General features: G+C 39.3%; 1 protein-coding gene and 1 long non-coding RNA gene across 10 annotated transcripts in view; one reads left to right on the forward strand and one right to left on the reverse strand.

Annotated features, from left to right (window-relative positions):
- The window catches only part of ROS1 (ROS proto-oncogene 1, receptor tyrosine kinase), a 110,862-nt gene extending 99,084 nt beyond the window's left edge, over window positions 1-11,778 (forward strand). For all 7 annotated transcript variants that reach the window (XM_043890429.1, XM_043890435.1, XM_043890433.1 and 4 more), the window contains 2 exons: window positions 5,160-5,323; window positions 11,097-11,778. In XM_043890429.1, coding sequence (XP_043746364.1) covers window positions 5,160-5,323; window positions 11,097-11,407 — 475 coding nt within the window. In that variant the 3' untranslated portion in view covers window positions 11,408-11,778. The remainder of the gene's footprint in view (window positions 1-5,159; window positions 5,324-11,096) is intronic.
- LOC122685545 overlaps window positions 1-21,713 on the reverse strand; it is an 89,874-nt gene that overhangs the window by 62,279 nt on the left and 5,882 nt on the right. The window lies entirely within an intron of this gene.

Raw genomic sequence — 21,713 nt, forward strand, 5'->3', positions numbered from 1 at the left:
AGCATTCCCGCCCTTCGCTCCATAGTCTGGGATGTATGGTGCAAAGCGCAGTCCTCAGTGTTCCCTTCAGCTTTTAGTTTGCACAACAAGCTTAACACTCTCAGGAATAAATGGGATCAAAGGGCAATCTACATCAAGTGAGAGCTCTTTGGGGTTCTCGGCCACAGGTATCACAGGGGAAACTGGAGTTACTGGAGAGTCTCTCCAATGCAGGAGGTCACAATAGAGAACATGGAGGCTCACCATCTTATTTTTACTTTAAGAATATGTATAAGTGTTAGTTGCTCCATCATGTCTGATTCTTTGGGACCCCATGGACTGTAGCCTGTCAGGCTCCTCTGTCCATGGAATTCTCCAGGCAAGAATACTGGACTGGGTGGCCTTTTCCTTCTCCAGGGGATCTTCCTGACCCAGGGATCGAATCCGGGTCTCTTGCATTGCAGACAGATTCTTTACCATCTGAACCACCAGGGAAGCCCAAGAATATGTATATCTGGATGTTAATTGCATCTTTCCAGGATTGCATATAATAAGTAAGGGAGTTTTTCAAATCTGAATCTAATGTGATTTGCTTAAACCCCTATTAATTAACCTCCTCTTAATTCTGAAAGATGCCATGCAGTTTTCATCTGTTGAATTTCAATTGCTTTATGAATCCAAGAACTTTACTCATAAAAACTAATAATGAACATGGTTAATGAGTGCTATTTTGGAAAAAATTGAAGCAAAGAGGGGTAATAGGGTTGGTATGGTGAATGGAAGAATTCGAACTGAAGCACTTAGCTAAATGAGATATTTCAAGTATCGGAGTATCTGTTTAGAGGTAGAAACAGCCCAGGTAAATTTTAACAAAATTGAAGGACCTGTCACTTTATTTAGACTAATATGATTGAATATTTGTAACTATAACTTGGTAAAAGTATTTAATGGATGATATTGAATTGTGACAAGTGAAGAAAGACCCCTATTTGTAAGGAAAGACTCCTATACCAAAGAAATAGTTGTTAATTTACAAGATGCAAGAAATGCATTTTTTTGGGGTCTGATAATATTTAAAAGCCTAGTCATTTATTCCATTGCCATTTTAATATTGTTTAAGAGCACAAGTTATGTGTGTGCTCAGTCTGACTCTTTGAGACCCCATGGACTATAACCTGCTCTGCTCCTCTGTCCATAGGATTTCCCAGGCAAGAATACTGGAGTGGGTTGCCATTTCCTTCTCCAGGGGATCTTCCCGACCCAGGGATCGAACTCACGTGTCTTGTGTCTCCTCCCTTGGCAGGCAGGTTCTTTACCACTGCACCACCTGGGAAGCCTGAATAAGTTGAACTCTTTACTTTTAAATGACTATTGCTTTAAGGAGTGTGCCTCTTTTCTTAATCTAGGGCATTCCGGTACTCATTTGACCCTGGACAGTGGGAGAGAAAAGTTTTATATATTTATCAGGTCATTTGTTTTTGCCATTAGAGAGTTAAGCAGAATAATGTAAATTAAAGCCTCCACACATGAAAAACTAGGGATATCTGCTTAAATAACTTACATAAATTAAACTTTTGCAAGAAAGTGGGAGTGGGTGAGGTGCAGAGGAGAAGGGGCAATTGTCTGGGTGCTTTCTGTCCTCTCTTCCTCCTTCCTTTTCCTCCTTCCTTCTCACTCTATCATCTTCATTAAGAGTCTTGAATACTTTGTAGAATGAAGTGGATTATAAATAAGGGAAAAACTTCATAACGGAAATATGACAAGTCTTGGGAGATTCAATGTATCCTTTGGTAATATCTCAGAATTACGACTTTGTTTTAGAAGAGGTTAGGTTTCTGGTGGCAAGTTACACTTTACTTTCTCCTTCCACCTGTGTGCTTAGTCGGTCAGTTGTGCTCAGCTCTCTGTGGCCCCACAGACTGTAGCCTGCCAGTCCACAGAATTTTCCCGGCAAGAATACTGGAGGGGGTTGTCACTTCCTACTCCACAGACTCTTCCTGATCCAGGAATAGAACCTACATCTCTTGCGTTTCCTACAATGGCAGGTGGATTCTTTACTGGTAACACCACTTTAGAAGTCCACCCTTAGGTCAGTCATTAAGATTCTATTTTAAATATTGGTTTAAATTCCATGATTGAGTATCAGTTACATGATATTATTTCACAGTTGAATTGTCCTTCTTTGAGTTATTTGTTTCATTCCTGTTGCTAAATGCCAAAGATTATAAAGCAATATGTAAAGGATTAGGTTCTTAGTGATGACTCTAATCTATAAAAAATACAGCCATGTTCAGTACTCTATATCCAGAATGTAAATTGTAATATAAATGAAAAGTCATCAGATCAATACTGAAAAAGATCAGTATTAGGTTTCTCTATAATACTCTGATATTGAGTATTACCACTGACCTGAGGTGCTTGTCAAGAAATAAAAGAGATGGAAGTGGAGTTTTTGTGCCACATATAGATATTACTATTCAATCAATACCTATGACGATTTCTGGGTCATTGTCCCCTAGAGATTGAATGTATTCTCACTCCATAGTCATTGCTTTAGTCCACCATCATCGCTCACCTAGTGTTCTCTAATAACTTCCTTGCTTCCAACTTGCACCTCTACAATCAATTCTCCATATATATCAGCTACAGTCATCCTTTAAAAATGTAAAGATCATGCCCGCTTAAAAATCTTTGACAGCTTCCATTGTGTTGCATAAAATCTAGCGCCAAGGCTGATCTTTGACCTTTGTGATCTCGCCTTCCTCTCTGGCCTCATCTGTTACACTCTCCCACTCAGGGACTGCTCTATAGCCAATACTGGCTGTCCTTCGCATTCTAAAATGTGCCAAGTTCTTTCCAAAGTTAGGAATTTACACATGCTTTTGCCTCTTCTAGTGTGTTCCCTGACTTTCATCCCCACCCAGTTCCCATGACTAGCATCTTATTTTTCTACAGCGTTCATTGGCTTAAACGTCACCTTTGCAGAAATTCTTCTATGAACAACTTACCAAAAATGTTCCATCTCTAATTAGAGTTCACATTTGTTTTCTATAGTACCATTTTTAGAACTTAACATTTTTATTTATATATTTATCTGTTGATATGGTAGTACTAAAATTTTTAAATACTTCCCAGTTTATGTTTCTTTATTAGTGTTTCTCTCTCTGCCCCCAGTCAGCCTTCTAGCTCCAGAGAGTGAAAGAAGAGAGCAGGTACTGACCTTTTTAGTGAGTCAGCAGACTTGGAAACGATGCTTAGAGCAGAGAGCGGGTTATGTAGAATCTTTTAGCTCCTTGTTAGTTTGCTAAATGGCAACTTTGAGCTACTAAACCTATAATTCTATATAATCTAATAAGCAAGAAGAATTGAAGAGAAACTCCCCTCCTTCTGAGCTCTGGACAAGGGGAGGAAGAGGAAACTTTGACAGAGATAGGAGTGTGAAGATGTTGCATATTTAGGTCCTGAAACCTCTGGAGGCTTCAGTTAGATGAGGTGTGTCTGCTCCCCCAGACACAGGAAGCAGCTGCCTGCTCCTCCCAGCCTGGCAGGATGGCAAGGAGATCCTTGAGCAAGGACCCCCCACATTGACAGGGACACTCAGCATCCTGAGTAGGATGGACTGGCACGTCCAGACAGAGAACATGTAGCTTGAACTTCCAAGCCTCCTTTGTTTCCCTGTGTAAAGTGAACATTTTGTTGAAAGCTATAACTTCGGTTAGGGAACATCCTGTAGGCATGCAGCAGAAACAGGAAAGGATTCCCTGAGCCTTGTTAGCAGATGTAGGATGTGATGCAGTCTCAGAGAGGCCTGCAGCTAGAGAGAGAAACAGGAGGACCAGTTGCATGAGAAGGACCAAAAAGAGCAGGTAAAGAGATCATGGATTGCAGATAGCAGCCAATGCCTGCAGGATGGACCAGACGAGTCGCTCCTTATGGAATTCCTCATCATTCCACTCTGAGACTAGAGAAGGCCTGGAGGGCACAGTGGAGCCCAAAGCATCCTTCACGGGGCCAGTACAGCTCATTCAAATCCTGACACCTCCTTGGAGAGGAAGACGAGGGAGTAGGAATGGCCTGAAGATAAGAGACAGCAAGTTATTAGCCATAAAAGACTGAGGATTACCTAAAAAGGGTGGTTTTCAGAACAGACTAGTTTATAACTGGAATTGTTCTAAATGAAGTTAATTTTCTTCTGCTGGGTGGGGCTTTGAGAATCAGTTACAAAGCTATCAAAAGAGTTATCTTTTCCCCCTGTTCCTGTGAATTGTAGTGGGTAAATTTTGCCACCCTCTTATATGTGCTTTATATATCATATGAGGACAGGAGCCATACTGACACATCTCTTAATCTTGATATTCTGCTCATATATAATGTGTCCAGCAGATCTTTGCTGAATGAATGAATGAACTCATTCATTCATTGAGAGTTCTGTACAGACATGTCTTAGACAATCATTAAGGAAAAGATAATATTAAACAACCAGCTATTTATGGCCAGGGGAACTGAGCATCTTAATTAACCTGACAATGAAGAAATGGATCTGATTTCTGGCTCTGGTTCTGCCACTAAATATCTGTGTGGCTCGGAGTACATCTTAGATTTTGTTTCAGATATCAATGTATAAATGTAAAATTTAATCTCAGCTTCTTCAATAATTTGTATAGCTGTTGGTTTTCTTATTGGTTCGGTAAACATTTTCTAACTGTATATTTATCTATTTATTTGATTAACAATTGTTAAATGTTGGCCTTTCAGAAGGAAGAAGTTTTCTAATAAAGGTAGTTATATTGCCAGCAACTGTTATCTTCCTGACCCGTGGCTCAGCGGTAAAGAATCTGCCTGCAGTACAAGAGACATGGATTTGACTCCTGGATTGGGACGATCCCCTGGAGAAAGAAATGTATTCCTGCCTGGGAAACCCTACTGACAGAGGCACCTGGCCGGCTACTGTCTGTGGGGTTGCAAAAGAGTCAGACTTGACTGAGCAACTAAACAACAACAAGAAATTAAATAAATAAGAAACAAAAGCTTTTGTTCTGGTTCAGTTATATTAATTATGGAAAACTTGGCAATAACTCAAATTCTTTTCCTTCTGAAATGACCTTACCCAGGTTATCGTTAATGGCTACCTAATGATATCCAGTCACCCTTTACTTTCATGTCTTTACTCATATATCCAGGTGGAATTTAATGACCCAGTGCTGGGCTCAAGAACCTGACCAAAGACCTACCTTCCATAAAATTCAAGAACAACTTCAGTTATTCAGAAATTTTTCCTTAAAGAGTATTTCTCAATGCAGAGGAGAAGCAAACCCCAGTGGAGTCATAAATGAAGGCTTTGAAGGTAAGTTTGATTCTTCCTCAGAATTTCTGGGTTTTCTTTCCAGTGTTAACTGAACAAGGTCAAAATGGGATGTACCTGGAAGATACCTTCCAATTCACAGGAGGAATAATATACCGGCACCATCCTCATAATTAAGTATTTGTTATCCTCCTCTTTGAAAGTAATTTTGGTTTGTTCATTACATTAAAAAAGTAATAATAATGATATGGCCCCTGGATTTATAACCTAAGATAGTAAGGAAGAGAATTAACACATTAGACTCTATTTTCATGAGGCCTGTTCTCTTCATTCTCCACTTCTCATGCCAGTTTGGACCCCAATGTCAGAGATGAGTTAATTACAGTTGATGGTACGTTATCATCGTTGGTCTATGCAGGGTTTCTCTTTCATTTGTTGGTTTAGTCCCTTATATCTATGTTCCTCTTCTGTTCTATTTCTTCTCTCTACCTGTCAGGTGGCCATTAATGTGTCTCTGTTAATTTGTATGTTTTCTACAAAATGTGTATTGTATGCATGGATACTTTAGTGCTATACAGTGCTTCTCTTCTTCCTTTTCACATTAATACTGTGTCTTTAAAAGTCATCCATGTGTGTATATCTAATCTAGTACTTCAAACTGCCTAGTTAGTTTGCTGTGATTATTGTAGTGGGTCCTACCCTGATAAAGGCTAGTGTAATTCCACCTCGGTATTTTGGTATTAAAACACAATAGTCACTTACTTCATTTCCAAAGACAGATTTATAATACATTTGCCTAACTGGCTGCAGAAAAATAAATTTTAACATGATCCTTTCCAGCTGTTCGTAAACTCCATCACATAATTAAAAGTTCACAGGACCTTTTTCTTTTTTTTTCAAATGCAAACATTCTTGCTTAGAAATAAACCTGGCAAGATGGACCATGACTCAGAATCCCTTGGAAATTAAGCCTCTTGGCTCAGCACTGATTGATTATATAATGGCTGATTGTTGCCCTGGAGACATCTCTCTACAGTGGGACCTTCGCCTTGAGTGATGCACTTGACTAATAATAGCAGGGAAAAATAAGAAGCCCAGGATGACTATCTGCTTGTCTTGTTTGCTGTGTTTCTAACTACACATTTTGAATAAATTTTGATCCATGACATGAATGGAGATAAGACTCTGATCGTGAGACTTCTTTAACATGAACAGCTAAGTGACAATTTGGAAAGAGATGTGCTTTGAGCATACATCCCGATCCTCCTCAGAATAAGCCTTGTTTATAATCTCACATTGGCGCTATCTGCTATCTCATCATGAAGCTGAGCTGATGATTCTGAGAGTATCAGTGGTAGAAGACAGAAGACTGACTGACTTTTCTTGGTGGGCACTGAGAGAAGTCAGAATGGGAAGAGGAAGGTTGTCATGGAAATTGAAAAGAGAGACTCAGAGTCAGGAATGGTCAAACGCTGCAGAGAAAAAGAGTTCTGTGGGGATATGAGGAATTTACAGTTGACTTGTGTTATATTTCAAAATTCAGCTCTGCTCACAAAAGCCTTTGCTTTTAATGTGTACAGACATTTGTAAAAAAAAAAAAAAAAAAATAGCAAAGGCTGCCATAATGGGTGTTAGAAGGCCTGAGAGCTTAGCTTTACCTTAGGGTCTACCAGATGTCTCCATGAACCCTTACAGAAATCTTTTTACCATGTAGCATTACCTAGTTCATCTATGAAGCTGAAGTAATACCAAACTGCTCACGGTATCTATTAAGGACAAATCCCTTTTAATGAATGGCTTTTAATTGCAATACTATATAACTTTATTTCAGCACTTTTGAATATACCACTTGTGCTATTTAACTCATTAAATCCTTACAATAGCCCTATGAAGTGGGCATTATAATATTACCATTTTACAAATGAAAAGACTGAGGTTAGTAACTTGCCAATGGTCATCCTGCTGAATGGGGCTGGAGCAGGACTCTATTCTAGAGCCTGTACTCTCAGACTTCACAGAGTGGCAGCTAAGGCAAGGAAACTTTGTTATCTTTAGTGTTCTGCATAGCTAGGGGTAGTGAAAGAATTTGCTACTTTTGGCCTGCTAGAAAATCTGTCCTGGTTATACCTAATTTATTGAGGCGCCAAGTTGTTGACAGACTGAATTAAAATTCTAAAGGATATTTTTAAAAAATAGAGAAGCAGACATAACTAGGCAGAATAAGGATACTGGAAGAGGTTAACAGGGAATATAATCAAACTCTAATAATTTTTTAGAAACAAGTCTGTGCCATGACAGATATATGATTTTGGTAACAAGAGAAATTCACATTCTGAAATCTACAACAAATGTAAATCGTGACCACAAGGAATGGAAAGATATATGGGGAATCACCTTTTTTGATAATTGGCATGTGACGGAACAAAAGTGACAGAGAAATGAGACGAAATAGAATGAAAAGCAGAGGTTGAATATATGCAAAGGATAGAAATCATAGAAGTCACTTTAAGGCAAGCTTATACTTAATTGACTTTTAAGTAAAAGAATGTGTTTAATAACAGTTTGCTGTTTTGCAGACTGATGGATGTATTTAACAAAGCAGTAAGAAGTCGTCTTTGTTATTGTCAGAGATATATAAGAAGACAAGTAAAGCCACTAGGAGGACTTTCTTGAAAAAAAAAAAAAAAGGAGGGGGGCATTAGGATTAAGGGAGCAATAATACCATGCCTGTGCTATGGTCCTACTGACCTAATGGGGTGGAGAGGGAATAGAGAGAAGATTAGTAACATATCTGGGCATCTAGTAAAAATATCCTAGTGACTTCATCCAAACATTTGTGTAAACATCACCTCATCAGTCCCAGAGAGTTCTACAGGAAACAAATCTAAATGCTCCTCTGCTGTTCTAAACATAGCCAGTCAGCCGGCATATGTCTCGTCTGTAAATACCCTGTCTTACTTGGAAGTCTTTATTTTAATATTTCCCTCTTAAACCAAGGGTTGCCAAGTGCATGCCGTCTTTGCTCAGGATCTCTGCTCTAAGAACCTGCAAGTTTTCTATTTAGTAGTTTTAAAATCAAAATAAACAACCCGCCCCATCTCTCATAAATTCCTTATGCAATAAGAAGATGTACTCATTGCTGAAAGCTTGCCAGGGTCAAGTTACTAAATATTGTCCTAAGTACTATGAAGCGATGAAATAGTGAGCTAATGATTTTTCTTTGACATATTGCACCAGAATTTGTAAAAATAGAATTTATTTGCCTTATGGAAAAGAATTTTTTTCCAGTGTAGGCAAAAAAATTAAGTCATGTTTCCCAATATACTATTTAATGAGCCAAAGGTATGGCAGTGAAGCGGCTGATAATGTGAGTACCTAGACCTGTGTTATAAGCATATGTTTTTGTTGAAATTTAAACTCCTTTAGCCTAATTTCTTTAAGCCCTTCAGGAATATCATCCTAATTTTCTCAATAATCTGGGCCACTGGGCAGTTTAATCCTATTTCTTCCTATCATTTTTTGATATTTTTATTGCTATTTTCATGCATAGCAAGTTATTCTTATGCATTTCTCAATGGCTATCAGTACATATTGACAATAATCATAACAGTTGGATCCTTCCATATATATTCAGCACATAGGCACTAACCAAATTCAACATCTGATAAGCTTATTTTTGTGGGGGAGATATTTTAGAATAACTGACTATTCACATGGTTTGAAATATACTAGAATGATATTGGAATAATGAAGAGGAACATGGGGTGATACCAAAGAGCCTGCAGCCTGGCCTCTGTGTTATTCAGCAGTGGGGGAGGGCCTGAAAAACGAAATAAACACCTACTAAGACAGAGCAAGAACAGTGATTCATATGTTTTTATAATAAAATAAGCTTTGTAGTTCAGATTTGGAACTTGGTAATAGGTGTGTGCATGTGTGCTAAGTCACTGAGTCATATCTGACTCCTTGGGACCCCATGGACTGTTATTAGCCCGCCAGGCTCCTCTGTCCACGGGGATTCTCCAGGCAAAAATACTGGAGTGGGTTGCCATGCCCTACTCCAGGGAATCTTCCTGACCCAGGGATCAAAACCATGTCTTCTGTGTCTCCTGCATTGCAGGCAGATTCTTTATCGCTGAACCACTGGGGAAGCCCTGGTTAATAGGTAGATCCATTAAATTCCATCAGGGAATAAATACGTGCAATGGTGCCTCCCTTCATCCTTTGAAATTGTTTAAATTTTTCCGGTATTTCAATTTAAATACATTCCAAATAAATCGAGCCTGGGGTATGCACAGAACCTTGGCAGCCAGACTGGTCTCACCCACACATTTGGATGCTCTTGTGCTGGAAGTATCATTAGGAGAAAGGGAGGGACCTTCATCTATTGACTGAAATGTTTCTGATTTGTAAAATGTGATGCTATGTGAATGGACAGTTATATTTCTGACTGTAAACTTTTCATCCAGGCAGTAACACTCAGGGATTGGAAAACATAGATAAAAAACAAATAATTCCTACAATATACATGTGTATGTTTATCTTGTAGATTCCCTAGAATTTTGTGGAATGTTTCAGAAACTCTGCTATTAGGTTTCAATAGAATTTTTATACGTTTCTAAGTAAGAAGGTCAGTCTTTATTTTTTTATTTTTATTTTTCATTTATTTTTGTTAGTTGGAGGCTAATTACTTTACAATATTGTAGTGGTTTTTGCCATACATTGACATGAATCAGCCATGGATTTACATGTGTTCCCCGAAGGTCAGCCTTTAAGTAAGAAAGAAAATAATATGAGCACAGTTGTGAAGAAGGTCAGATTTCCCTCTGACTATCCGTTTTTCTGCAGGCACCCCCACCTCGCACATGTGCGTCTGGAGTCAGCCCCTCTCAAGGACTCCGGTAGGGTACACTGCCCACCGCCTCCTCTGCACACAGCATGGCAGCTCCTCTCTCTGCCTGGGGAGGTGAATGTGAGGACAGACTCGAGCCAGACAGGTTGGGTTCAGATTCTAGTTGTGTGACCTTGAGCAAAGTATTAAGCTTCTCTGTCCTCAATTTCCTCCTGTGTTGAATGGAGATGGTACCAGTACTTACTTAATAGGGGAAGAATGAGTTAATATATGCATATAGCTTAGAATAGTGCCGGGTATGTAATTAGTACTCTGTAAGTATTAATAACAATTATTATGATTATATTTCATATCAGTGTTTATCTCCACCTGACATAGATTTAGTTGTCCACTAGTTTATTGTCTGTATCCCCCCATTAGAGTGTAAACCCCAAATAGCAACAAATGTGTTTCGTGCCCTGTTATATCATCAATACCTAGCACACAGCCTGGTATGCAGTATGCAGGCAATAAATATTAGCTTAATAAATGATTGACTTCCTTGATCTAAAAAAGTACATCTTTAAAGGTGGATATTTTAGCCGATGTGGCAAGATGAAAGGGTAAGTACTTTATACAAAAAGGGCCATCCTAGGGCCACTTAATTTCTGTCACAAAGACCAGGCCTGTGTCACCTGTTATGGCAGAGTTACCTCTACGCTCTTACTGCTTCATGTATTCCTTTCTTACAGAAGCACACGTAACCTTCCATCACATTTTATTACTTCTGCTCTTGTAACTAGACTGCAGTAGTATCAAGGACAGGGAACATGTCTTTTATCTTTGTGTTCCCTCAATGGTCATCATAAATGTTTACTGAACCAATGAGCAAGGCTGGTGTTTTTCTAATTTTCATAGAGCCTGGATATTACAAATACAGGAAACCAAATAGATGCTAGAGTAATGTTTGGTTTTTTTTCACAGATGAAGATGGTCATCCAATTTGTTTGAATTCAGATGACGTTACGTCCGTTGCTTTAATGGAAACCAAGAACCAAGAAGGGTTAAACTACATGGTACTTGCTACAGAATGCAAACAAGGTGAAGCCAATTCTGAGGGTCCTCTAGGCTCTAAGGAATCTGAATCTTGTGGTCTGAGGAAAGAAGAGAAGGAACCACATGCAGACAAAGCTATCTGCCAAGAAAAACAAGTGGCTTACTGCCCTCCTGGCAAGCCTGAAGGCCTAAACTATGCCTGCCTCACTCACAGTGGATATGGAGATGGGTTTGATTAATAGCTCTGTTTGGGACATGCAGGGTTGAGATAAACACTCCTCCCATTAAGTGGTCACTGAAAGAAAACCTAGTAGAGTGATAGATGTTGTGGTGTGGTGGTCTGTGACTCCAAATTAACACTGGACAAAGAAACGTATAGAAGAATTGGATTTTCAGTACAATACACTTACATTACAATCTGGATAATAGAGAAATTTATAGAATATCTGAGGAGAACGGCCCATAAAGTGTCAAATTAATACTCTCCTGTATTCTAATTTTGGTTCTAAGAGCCATTTGGTTTAGGTTGAGACAATCTCCATACCAACAGTCTAACCTTGAGCAGAATTCTGTGGTGAACCTCTGAACATTTGAAAAGCTTAGAAAGACTAAGATAGTTTTCTTTTTTTGTGGCATCTTTGTCAGGTTTTGGAATTAGGGTGATGGTGGCCTCATAGAATGAGTTTGGAAGTTTACCTTCTTCTGTAATTTTCTGGAAGAGTTTGAGTAAGGTAGGTGTTAGCTCTTCTCTAAATTTTTGGTAGAATTCAGCTGTGAAGCCATCTGGTCCTGGGCTTTTGTTTGCTGGAAGATTTTTGATTACAGTTTCGATTTCCTTGCCTGTGATGGGTCTGTTAAGATCTTCTATTTCTTCCTGGTTCAGTTTTGGAAAGTTATACTTTTCTAAGAATTTGTCCATTTCATCCAAGTTGTCCATTTTATTGGCATAGAGCTGCTGGTAGTAGTCTCTTAAGATCCTTTGTATTTCAGTGTTGTCTGTTGTGATCTCTCCATTTTCATTTCTAATTTTGTTAATTTGGTTTTTCTCTCTTTGTTTCTTAATGAGTCTTGCTAATGGTTTGTCAATTTTGTTTATTTTTTCAAAAAACCAGCTTTTAGCTTTGTTGATTTTTGCTATGGTCTCTTTAGTTTCTATTGCAGTAAGGTGAAAAGACAGCCGTCAGATTGGGAGAAAATAATAGCAAATGAAGCAACAGACAAAGGATTAATCTCAAAAATATACAAGCAACTCCTGAAGCTCAATTCCAGAAAAATAAATGACCCAATCAAAAAATGGGCCAGAGAACTAAACAGACATTTCTCCAAAGAAGACATACAGATGGCTAACAAACACATGAAAAGGTGCTCAACATCACTCATTATTAGAGAAATGCAAATCAAAACCACAATGAGGTACCATTACACACCAGTCAGGATGGCTGCTATCCAAAAGTCTACAAGCAATAAATGCTGGAGAGGCTGTGGAGAAAAGGGAACCCTCTTACACTGTTGGTGGGAATGCAAACTAGTACAGCCACTATGGAAAACAGTGTGGAGATTCCTTAAAAAACTGGAAATAGAACTGCCATATGACCCAGCAATACCACTTCTGGGCATACACACTGAGGAAACCAGATCTGAAAGAGACACATGCACCCCAATGTTCATCGCAGCACTGTTTATAATAGCCAGGACATGGAAGCAACCTAGATGCCCATCAGCAGATGAATGGATAAGGAAGCTGTGGTACATATACACCATGGAATTTTACTCAGCCGTCAAAAAGAATTCATTTGAACCAGTCCTAATGAGATGGATGAAACTGGAACCCCTTATACAGAGTGAAGTAAGCCAGAAAGATAAAGAACATTACAGCATACTAACACATATATATGGAATTTAGAAAGATGGTAACGATAACCCTATATGCAAAACAGAAAAAGAGACACAGAAATACAGAACAGACTTTTGAACTCTGTGGGAGAAGGTGAGGGTGGGATGTTTCAAAAGAATAGCATGTATACTATCTATGGTGAAACAGATCACCAGCCCAGGTGGGATGCATGAGACAAGTGCTCCGGCCTGGTGCACTGGGAAGACCCAGAGGAATCGGGTGGAGAGGGAGATGGGAGGGGGGATCGGGATGGGGAATAAGTGTAAATCTATGGCTGATTCATATCAATGTATGACAAAACCCACTGAAATGTTGTGAAGCAATTAGCCTCCAACTAATAAAAAAATTTAAAAAAAAAAAAAATAAATAAATAAATAAGCCAGTTGTTTTATCCTAAAAAAAAAAAAAAAGAAAGACTAAGATAAAGAACATTACAGCATACTAACACATATATATGGAATTTAGAAAGATGGTAACGATAACCCTATATGCAAAACAGAAAAAGAGACACAGAAATACAGAACAGACTTTTGAACTCTGTGGGAGAAGGTGAGGGTGGGATGTTTCAAAAGAACAGCATGTATACTATCTATGGGGAAACAGATCACCAGCCCAGGTGGGATGCATGAGACAAGTGCTCGGGCCTGGTACACTGGGAAGACCCAGAGGAATCGGGTGGAGAGGGAGATGGGAGGGGGGATCGGGATGGGGAATAAGTGTAAATCTATGGCTGATTCATATCAATGTATGACAAAACCCACTGAAATGTTGTGAAGTAATTAGCCTCCAACTAATAAAAAAATTAAAAAAAAAAAAAGAAAGAGTAATGAGTCTGCAAATGAAACTATAATTCTTTGCCCTGAGGTCCCTTAGGCCCCTTCCCACCCTTCAGTCTGGACTCTAAGAGAAACATTTTAGTTAGATAGAAAAAAAAAAACACTTACGTTCAAAGACCTGAAGGAGGAAAACAAGTGTGCTCAGGGGGCCAAGTGAACTACAGATTATCCCAAGCAGGACAAAGGAAATGACTAAATAATTCTACACATAAAGAAGGAACCAGCACCCAAGACACAAATCATTAAGAAAGCTATTAATACAAAAAAATATTGTCCTTAATGACTACTCTAAAATATTTTGTGTTTTGGAGTCTTGGAACAGCAGTCTCAATCATATTGCAAAGAGGACCATGAAGATCTCTATGTCCTAAAGTTTAGCATTCCATGATCTTTGGATCATATACAAATGACTCTGTGATTTGTGTGCTATTAATATTATAGGAATTAGCTAATATAGATTTTTTATTTGCCATAACTATTTTCTACATAAAATACTTACGATTACATTTACTATGAAATTGTCCTTAAAATTAAATACAAATGATAATATAATGTTAATTCAAGCTGTATGATTTTCAGCAACCATACAAAATAATAGGCACCTAAATGAGAACTATTAAAAAATCGCTTCAGGGAAACACTAATTTAAAGCCAGTCATTCTTTGCAGTTACCCATTTAAATCAGAAAGCCTCAAGCCTTCTCACAACAGATCTAATGAAAGTATTCGATGTGTTATTTAGTTGCAGCATACAGAATGTTCACAAGATACAACGAATACTTTGATCACACTAATAACATTTGCTGAAAACTATTGTGGAAGCAGAACATGGATCCATTTTCGCTTTGGATCATTTAGTTCATTTTAAAATGTGTCCACTGCCTGAGAACTTGCAGCGATGACAGGCTGTGTGGTAAGGTACACAGGGAGGTGAGTGTGTTTGTTCTGTGGTGAACAGCCCCCAAGTAAAGGTCCAGGATTCATGGCCACTCTATCACATCTAGTATCCACTGAACAAGGCAGAGTATTTTCCCTCTGATCTTCAGACTTTTTAATGGGCATTGATCATTCTTTTTGTTGGCCCACCATATGATGCTGCTTCCCCTGTTGGGGAGTTCCCCTACCTTTATCTTCAGATGGGGAGCCATGTTCTATTTGCTTCCCTAAGATCTCATGCAATACGAAGGCAGGCAGTGACCCGAGCCCCCACCACTCAGACACACCCACCACAGGCTTCTAATTGAGAGAGAAGGAAGCAAAGAAACAGGGTCCCCGGTGAGCCATCCCTGGTCACGGTGGCAAGTGGAGTTAGTCTGCTCCCAGAATGCAGCGTCCAGGGCCAGGGGAGCCAGGAGAGCAAGCCTGGAGCCTGGTGCCTCTGGCAGCCGGGGCAGGCAGACTGGGGGCTTGGTTCTGCTGACTGCTTCTAGCAGGGGTTCCCTGCTCCATAGCCTCTGAGTTCGGTTCTCAAGCGCCCCCAAGGATTCTGTGACTTATCTCCATATCCTTTTAATAAATGTTTTTCTTTTAAGTCAGCCAGAGTCAGTTTCTGTTTTTTGCAACTACGACTTTTGCTCTGCCAAAGTAATACAGAAACTTTATTTTGGAATGCACAAAGAAACATATAGAAGAATTGAATTTTCGGTACAATACACTTGCATTACAACCTGGATAATAGATTTACAGAATATCTGAGGAGAACAGCCCATAAATTATCATGCTTTAGCTAGGATATAAGTGCAAATTATTAGACTTTTAAAATTAATTCATAATAAATGGTATTGGTAGAAATATTTACTACAACATAAAATAGACAGTGGCTGAAATCTCATAGGAAAATTTATTATAGATCAAAGTAATTGATAAAAATACAAATGGCTGATAATATTGAAAACTGTAAGTTTATTCTGGAAAAATTAGATTTTGTAATCAAGAGGGAAAAATTGGCTATGGCTAAAATTGGCACTAGTTAAAATGTGTTATTCACTAAAAATTAACAGAAGAATAAAATCTCATTGATAAATTTTTCTATCTGCAAACATGACCTGGGAATATTATACTTGAGAGAAATTATGGCTCCCAAAGGCAGAAGTTATAATTGGTATAAACAAAACAAAACAATACAAAGCCAATCAATAACTCTAACCTTCATTTTAAATTGTTCAAGGAAAAGAAACAGTCTGTAAGAAAAATATTTAAGTTGAAAATCAAAAACATTTTTTTTAACATTGCCAGCTGAACAAAGATTTACCTGGATAAAATTAATATGTTGCTATAATTCTGCTGCAAATGCTTTATTCAAAATGTCCTGGAGAAAAGAACCTGTCCCTGATCTCAGATATTCTGTGTTGCTTACCCATCCTGGTTTTCCCTGGCCTATTGGAATGTTCTCACCTATTCTTCTCTGCTTGTCTAAATTCCAGACATCCTTTAGGGTCAGCTCATATTCCAACTTGTTGGAAAGGCTTGTCTCTAACTCCCTCCCCTCCTTCTTATCAGAATTACTGCTGCTCTTGTCTTTATGTCTTGTTAACTGGCAATCATGGTATTGTGGTATGGTATTTCTACCTTATTTCTATATGTTTTATTAACTTGAATAAATTGCAAGCTTTCCAAACTCAGGTGGTGTCTTTCAACCCTTTGTATCTTTAATATAAAGTAAGTATTCATATTTAATGGGTGAATTGGCTTTCTCATCATCCTTTTCCAACACATTTCACAAGTTTCACTTTTAGCTCATAAAAGAGATGCCAGAAGACTGGTATATTGAGGGACACTTATGAGGATTCTTTTGATCCTGAGTTATCTCTTGAGACCTAGATATATTATAGAAGTTTGTGGACTGCTTTGAGTTTCAGATCAGGCGTAGATGAGCCTGAAATGCTGAAAGTCCTTGAAATGATGGTAAAGGATATTAAAGGAGACAAAAAAATCAGTTTTCTCCCTCATTGTAAACTCAAACTTTTATCCTCGGAATGGCCTTATGGATGTGGAATAGATGTTCAGTTGTCCTTGACTTCTCCTTGACTTTCTCTCTTTGGTAAAGAGGAGCCCATTCAGTGTTGCTTGTTTACAGTTGATCAAGGCTCTGGGTTGCCCAAACTAGAAGACCTATCGCAATCCTTCTCGGCTTCTTCACAACCAGAAGAAACAAAGGGCCAACATATACAACCCAAATGCCATTGTATGTAACTCAGAATATTTCCTTTTAGGTTTCTTTATTTCTTCCTCACTGTGAGCTTATTTTCATGGCTGGGTTAGTTTATCCTTTTTTTCCCACTTACTTTTTTGCACATGATTTCTCTCTTATCATTAAAAATTCCTTGTTTTTCTAATAACTGCATACAACCCCTTAGGATGGATACACTGTAGTTTAGTGTTCCCATGTAGATTCATTCATTCATAAATATTTATTGAATGTTTATTACACAGAAAGCATAGGTGCTAGTCTCTGCCTTGATGGTGGCTACATTCTAGCATTCTAGATGGGGGAGAAGACATAGTAAAAATAAAAAATAAAAGTATGTATGACAATACATTAAAAGGATGATACATCATGATTAAGTGGGCTTTATTCCAGGGTGCAAAGATTTTTAAACATTCACAAATGAGTCAGTGTGATATACTGCATTAACAAAATGATGGATAAACATCATATGATCATCTCAGTAGATGCAGAAAAAGCATTTGACAAAACTCCGCATCCATTTATGATTAAAAACTCTCAGCAAAGTGGGCATAGAGGGAATGTACCTCAACATAATAAAGACAGTATATGACAAACTCCGTTAACATCATAATCAACAGTGAAAAGCTGAAACTTTTTCCTCTAAGGTCAGAAACAAGACAGGGATGACCACTCTCACCACTTTTATTCAGAACAGTATTGGAGTCCTAGCCAGAGTAGTTAGGCAAGAAAAAGAAATAAAAAACATCCAAAGAAGAAGTAAAACTGTCATTATTTGCAGATACTATTATATATAGAAAACTCTAAAGACTCCATAAAAAGACTATTAGCACTAATAAATTCAGTAAAGTTACAGGATACAAAATTAATGCACAAAAGTCTGCCACCTTACTTTACATTAATAATGAACTATCAGAAAGAGAAATTAAGAAAACAATCCCAATTACGACTGCAACAAAAAGGATAAATCTAATCAAGGAAGTAAATGAACTATATTTTGAAAACTATAAGATGTTAACTAAAAAAATTGAAGAAGACAAAAAGACCTTGATTAGCCAAAGCAATCTTGAGAAAGGAGAAGGAAGCTAGAAGCGTCATGTTTCCTGATTTCATACTATATTACAAAGCCATAGAATTAAAATAGTAGTGGTATCGATATAAAACAGACACATAGATCAGTGGAAGAGAACAGAGAAGCCAGAAATAAACACAGGCATATATGGTCAATTAATTTATGACAAAATATGGAGGCAAGAATGTATAATGGGGAAAGGATTGTCCCTTCAATAAATGGCATTGGGCAAATTGGACAGTCCTGTGTAAAAGAATGCAACTGGATCGCTCTCTTATCTACAGCTCCCTTTAGTTAACAAAAGTTAACTTAAAATGGATTAAAGGCTTGAATATAAGACCTGAAACCTTAAAGCTTCTAGAAGAAAACAGGTGGTAAGTTCCTTGACATATGTCTTGGCAATGATGTTTTGAATCTGACACCAAAAGCAAAAGCAGAATTGAACAAGTGGAACTACATCAAATTAAAAAGCTTTTGCACAGTTAAAAAGAAAAATCAACAAAATTAAAAAGCAATCTACTGGATGTGAGAAAATAACTGGAATTATAAATGCGATAAAGGGTTAATACCCCAAATACAGGTTTCCCTGGTGGCTCAGACAGGAAAGAATCTGCCTGCAATGTAGGAGACCTGGGTTTGATCCCTGGGTCGGGAAATCCCCTGGAGAAGGGAAAGGCTACCCACTCCCTACCCCAGCATTCTTGCCTGGAGATTTCCATGGACAGAGGCGCCTGCTGGGCTAAATATACAAGGAATTGATATAACAACAGCGAGTAAAACAAAAGAAAGGGCCGAGAGGAGAGTGGTGGTGGGGGTTGGATCATGCAGGCCACCATACAGACTTTGACTTTTTACCTGATAGGAAGACACTGGGGGGTTCTGAACATACAAAATACATGATTTGATTTGGTTTTAAAAGAATCATTTCAGAGCCTGTGTGAAGAAGGGGCTGAGAGTAGGGTGGGACAGAGAGGTAAAAATAGGAAAATGTTAGAAAGTTATGACGATTAACCATGAGATGATGATGGCTTGGCAGGGAAGGAGATGAAATAGCAGTAAAAGTGAAGAAAGCGGTTGATTCTAAGTTTCGTCTGAAAGTTTTGCTGATGGATTAGATATGGAGTACAAGAGAAGAAAAGATTAAGATTTTCAACCTGAGCAGTGGGAGGAACGTACGTTACCACTTATCAGATGGGAAAGACCGAAGGGGAGACGATTCATTTTGAGAGGTGACATGGCAATTAGAGGTTCAGTTTAGGATGTGTTAGTTTTGAGAGGATTCTTAGAGACCTAAGGGGAGAGGCTGAATATGCAGTGGGAGAGGGGATTAACAAGGGGGTTCTGGCTGGAGAGTTGTCAGTGTATCGATATGGCTGAGACTAGCCACGAGACTGGCCCAGTTCAACCAGCAGTGTGGATAAATAAGAAGGAAGGGCTGAGGGCAGAAGCCAAGGTCTTTCCATGTTAAGACATTAGGGAGCCGAGGAGAGACTAGCAAATAAGACAGAGAAGGAGATGTCAGAAAGGTAGCATGAAAATCAAGAGCCCGTGGAATCCTGGAAGCCAAATAAACACAGTGTTTGAAGAAGGATGGAATTATGAACTGTGTCAAATATTACTGACAGTGATGGTAACCGTATGTCTTAGTTTGCCTGTGTGCTCCCAGTTTATGCCTTTGTCCTGGATTATGACCCATGTTCATTTCACACTTACAAGTGATCTTGTTCAGACCATAAATTACATGGTCCCCTGTGGTGGACACGGAGGGGTGCTGTTTAGATCATCTTTCAAGAGAACCTGCCTTGGGGAGCATGGCTAATTGACACGTCCAGCTGCTGTATCTTCAGATCTACTGTGACATTCATACCAGGTAATGCTTCCCTTGGGCATTTCCAGCCACTGACTAAACACAGGGGAGTACCAGAAATGGGCCATTCCTGCCTGATCTGGACATTATTTGGCCACTGTCAGGCCACTCTGTCTTGGGGACTGACACCTTCTTGGTCTGGCTGACACCTACCCAGAACAGCACTGTAGCCCCAGGCTCTCCTCATCCAATCCTCCTGCCTCTCTCTTCTTAACAGGTTTCAGGCCTGAATTGCAATCTGAAGGTTGTTTTTTTTTTTTTAAACCTACTCTTTCTCTCCTTCCCTTTATCTTTCCCAAGCGTTTCTCCCAACAAATCATTTGTGCATCTATTCCTCTTGGCATCTGTTTCTTTGAGGCCCTTAACTAATATAGATAGTAGCAGGAGCAGCCAAAGAAAACAGGGAGCAAGATGGGGTTTGGGGTCTGGCTCACTCATCACTCAGGGGGCTAAGAGGGCCTCATCGTGAGGGATATGTGGGACGTGGACAGTCCTGGGCACAAAGCGGGGGCCCCAAGGGCTAAAGGATTCATCAGCGGTGAATAAGAAAAATGTCCCATGGAGGGGAACCTCTGCCAATGGGATGATTCAAGTCTTTGAAAGACACAGAGGTGACAATGTCTATGAGAACAGAGGAACTGTTTGTCTCTTACTAAGATGCCCTGATTCCCTGAAGAAGGATCATGAGAAATCAAGGTTATGTAATAAATAAAGGCTAAGTATGAGGGCTAGAGGGTGTCTCTGATAGGTTAAAAAGAGGCGTTTATAAACTGTCAAGTAAAAGCAGACACAAGTAAGGGGCAAGCCTTGCATGAGAGGTGGGACCCATGGGTCAAGGTATGTCTGTTGAGAAAACCTAAGACCCTGAAACTCCGGACTGGGGAAAAGAGACTAGATGGATGCCCCCAAGGAATTTGGCTCAGCAGACTGCTCTCACCCCTCCCTGCTTGTCGAGATGGCTCACAGCTCTAATGTAAGAGCCAGCACTCTGTACTGGAACATACTCCGGTGGCCTCTCCACAGCAAGAAACATGGGCCCCCTCGGGAGCTGGGCACACCTCCCCTGGACACGGTCAGCTTGATAACCAGGTTAAATCCCAGACCAGCCTGGCTTGGGATAGACTGGATCTGATAAAGGAGGAAGAGACTACATCTCAAAGGAACTACACAAAGTTTTAGCTAACACCTAATGGTGGGAACCAGGCATCCCCGGCAGCTTAGCGGTGAAGAATCTGCCTGCCAATGCAGGGGACACAGGTTTGATGCCTGGTCGGGGGAAGATCCCACATGCCTGCCACGGGGCAACTAAACCCATGTGCCACAACTAATGGAGCCCATGTGCCTAGAGCCCATGCTCCACAATGAGAAGCCACCGCAATGAGAAATCTGAGCACTGCAATGAAGAGCAGCCCCCACCCACAGAAACTAGAGAAAACCCGTACAAAGCAATGAAGACCCAGTGCAGCCAAATAGGTAAATAAATAATTTTTTAAAATGTGTAATAGGGATTGACATACTTGGTTGGCTCACAGCATCTTTGACCTGTGGGGTGAAATGTATCATGGTGCGTGGAAGGCCAAACAGACATCTCTGGAACTGTGGCTCTCCTCTCTTCCCTCCCTTAGCCGATACAGTAAGTTAAGAATACAGTAGGATCTGGGGGAATTACAATGTTTAGCACCAGCATTTA

Source organism: Cervus elaphus, chromosome 28 (assembly GCF_910594005.1).
Source record: "Cervus elaphus chromosome 28, mCerEla1.1, whole genome shotgun sequence".
Lineage (NCBI taxonomy): Eukaryota > Metazoa > Chordata > Mammalia > Artiodactyla > Cervidae > Cervus > Cervus elaphus.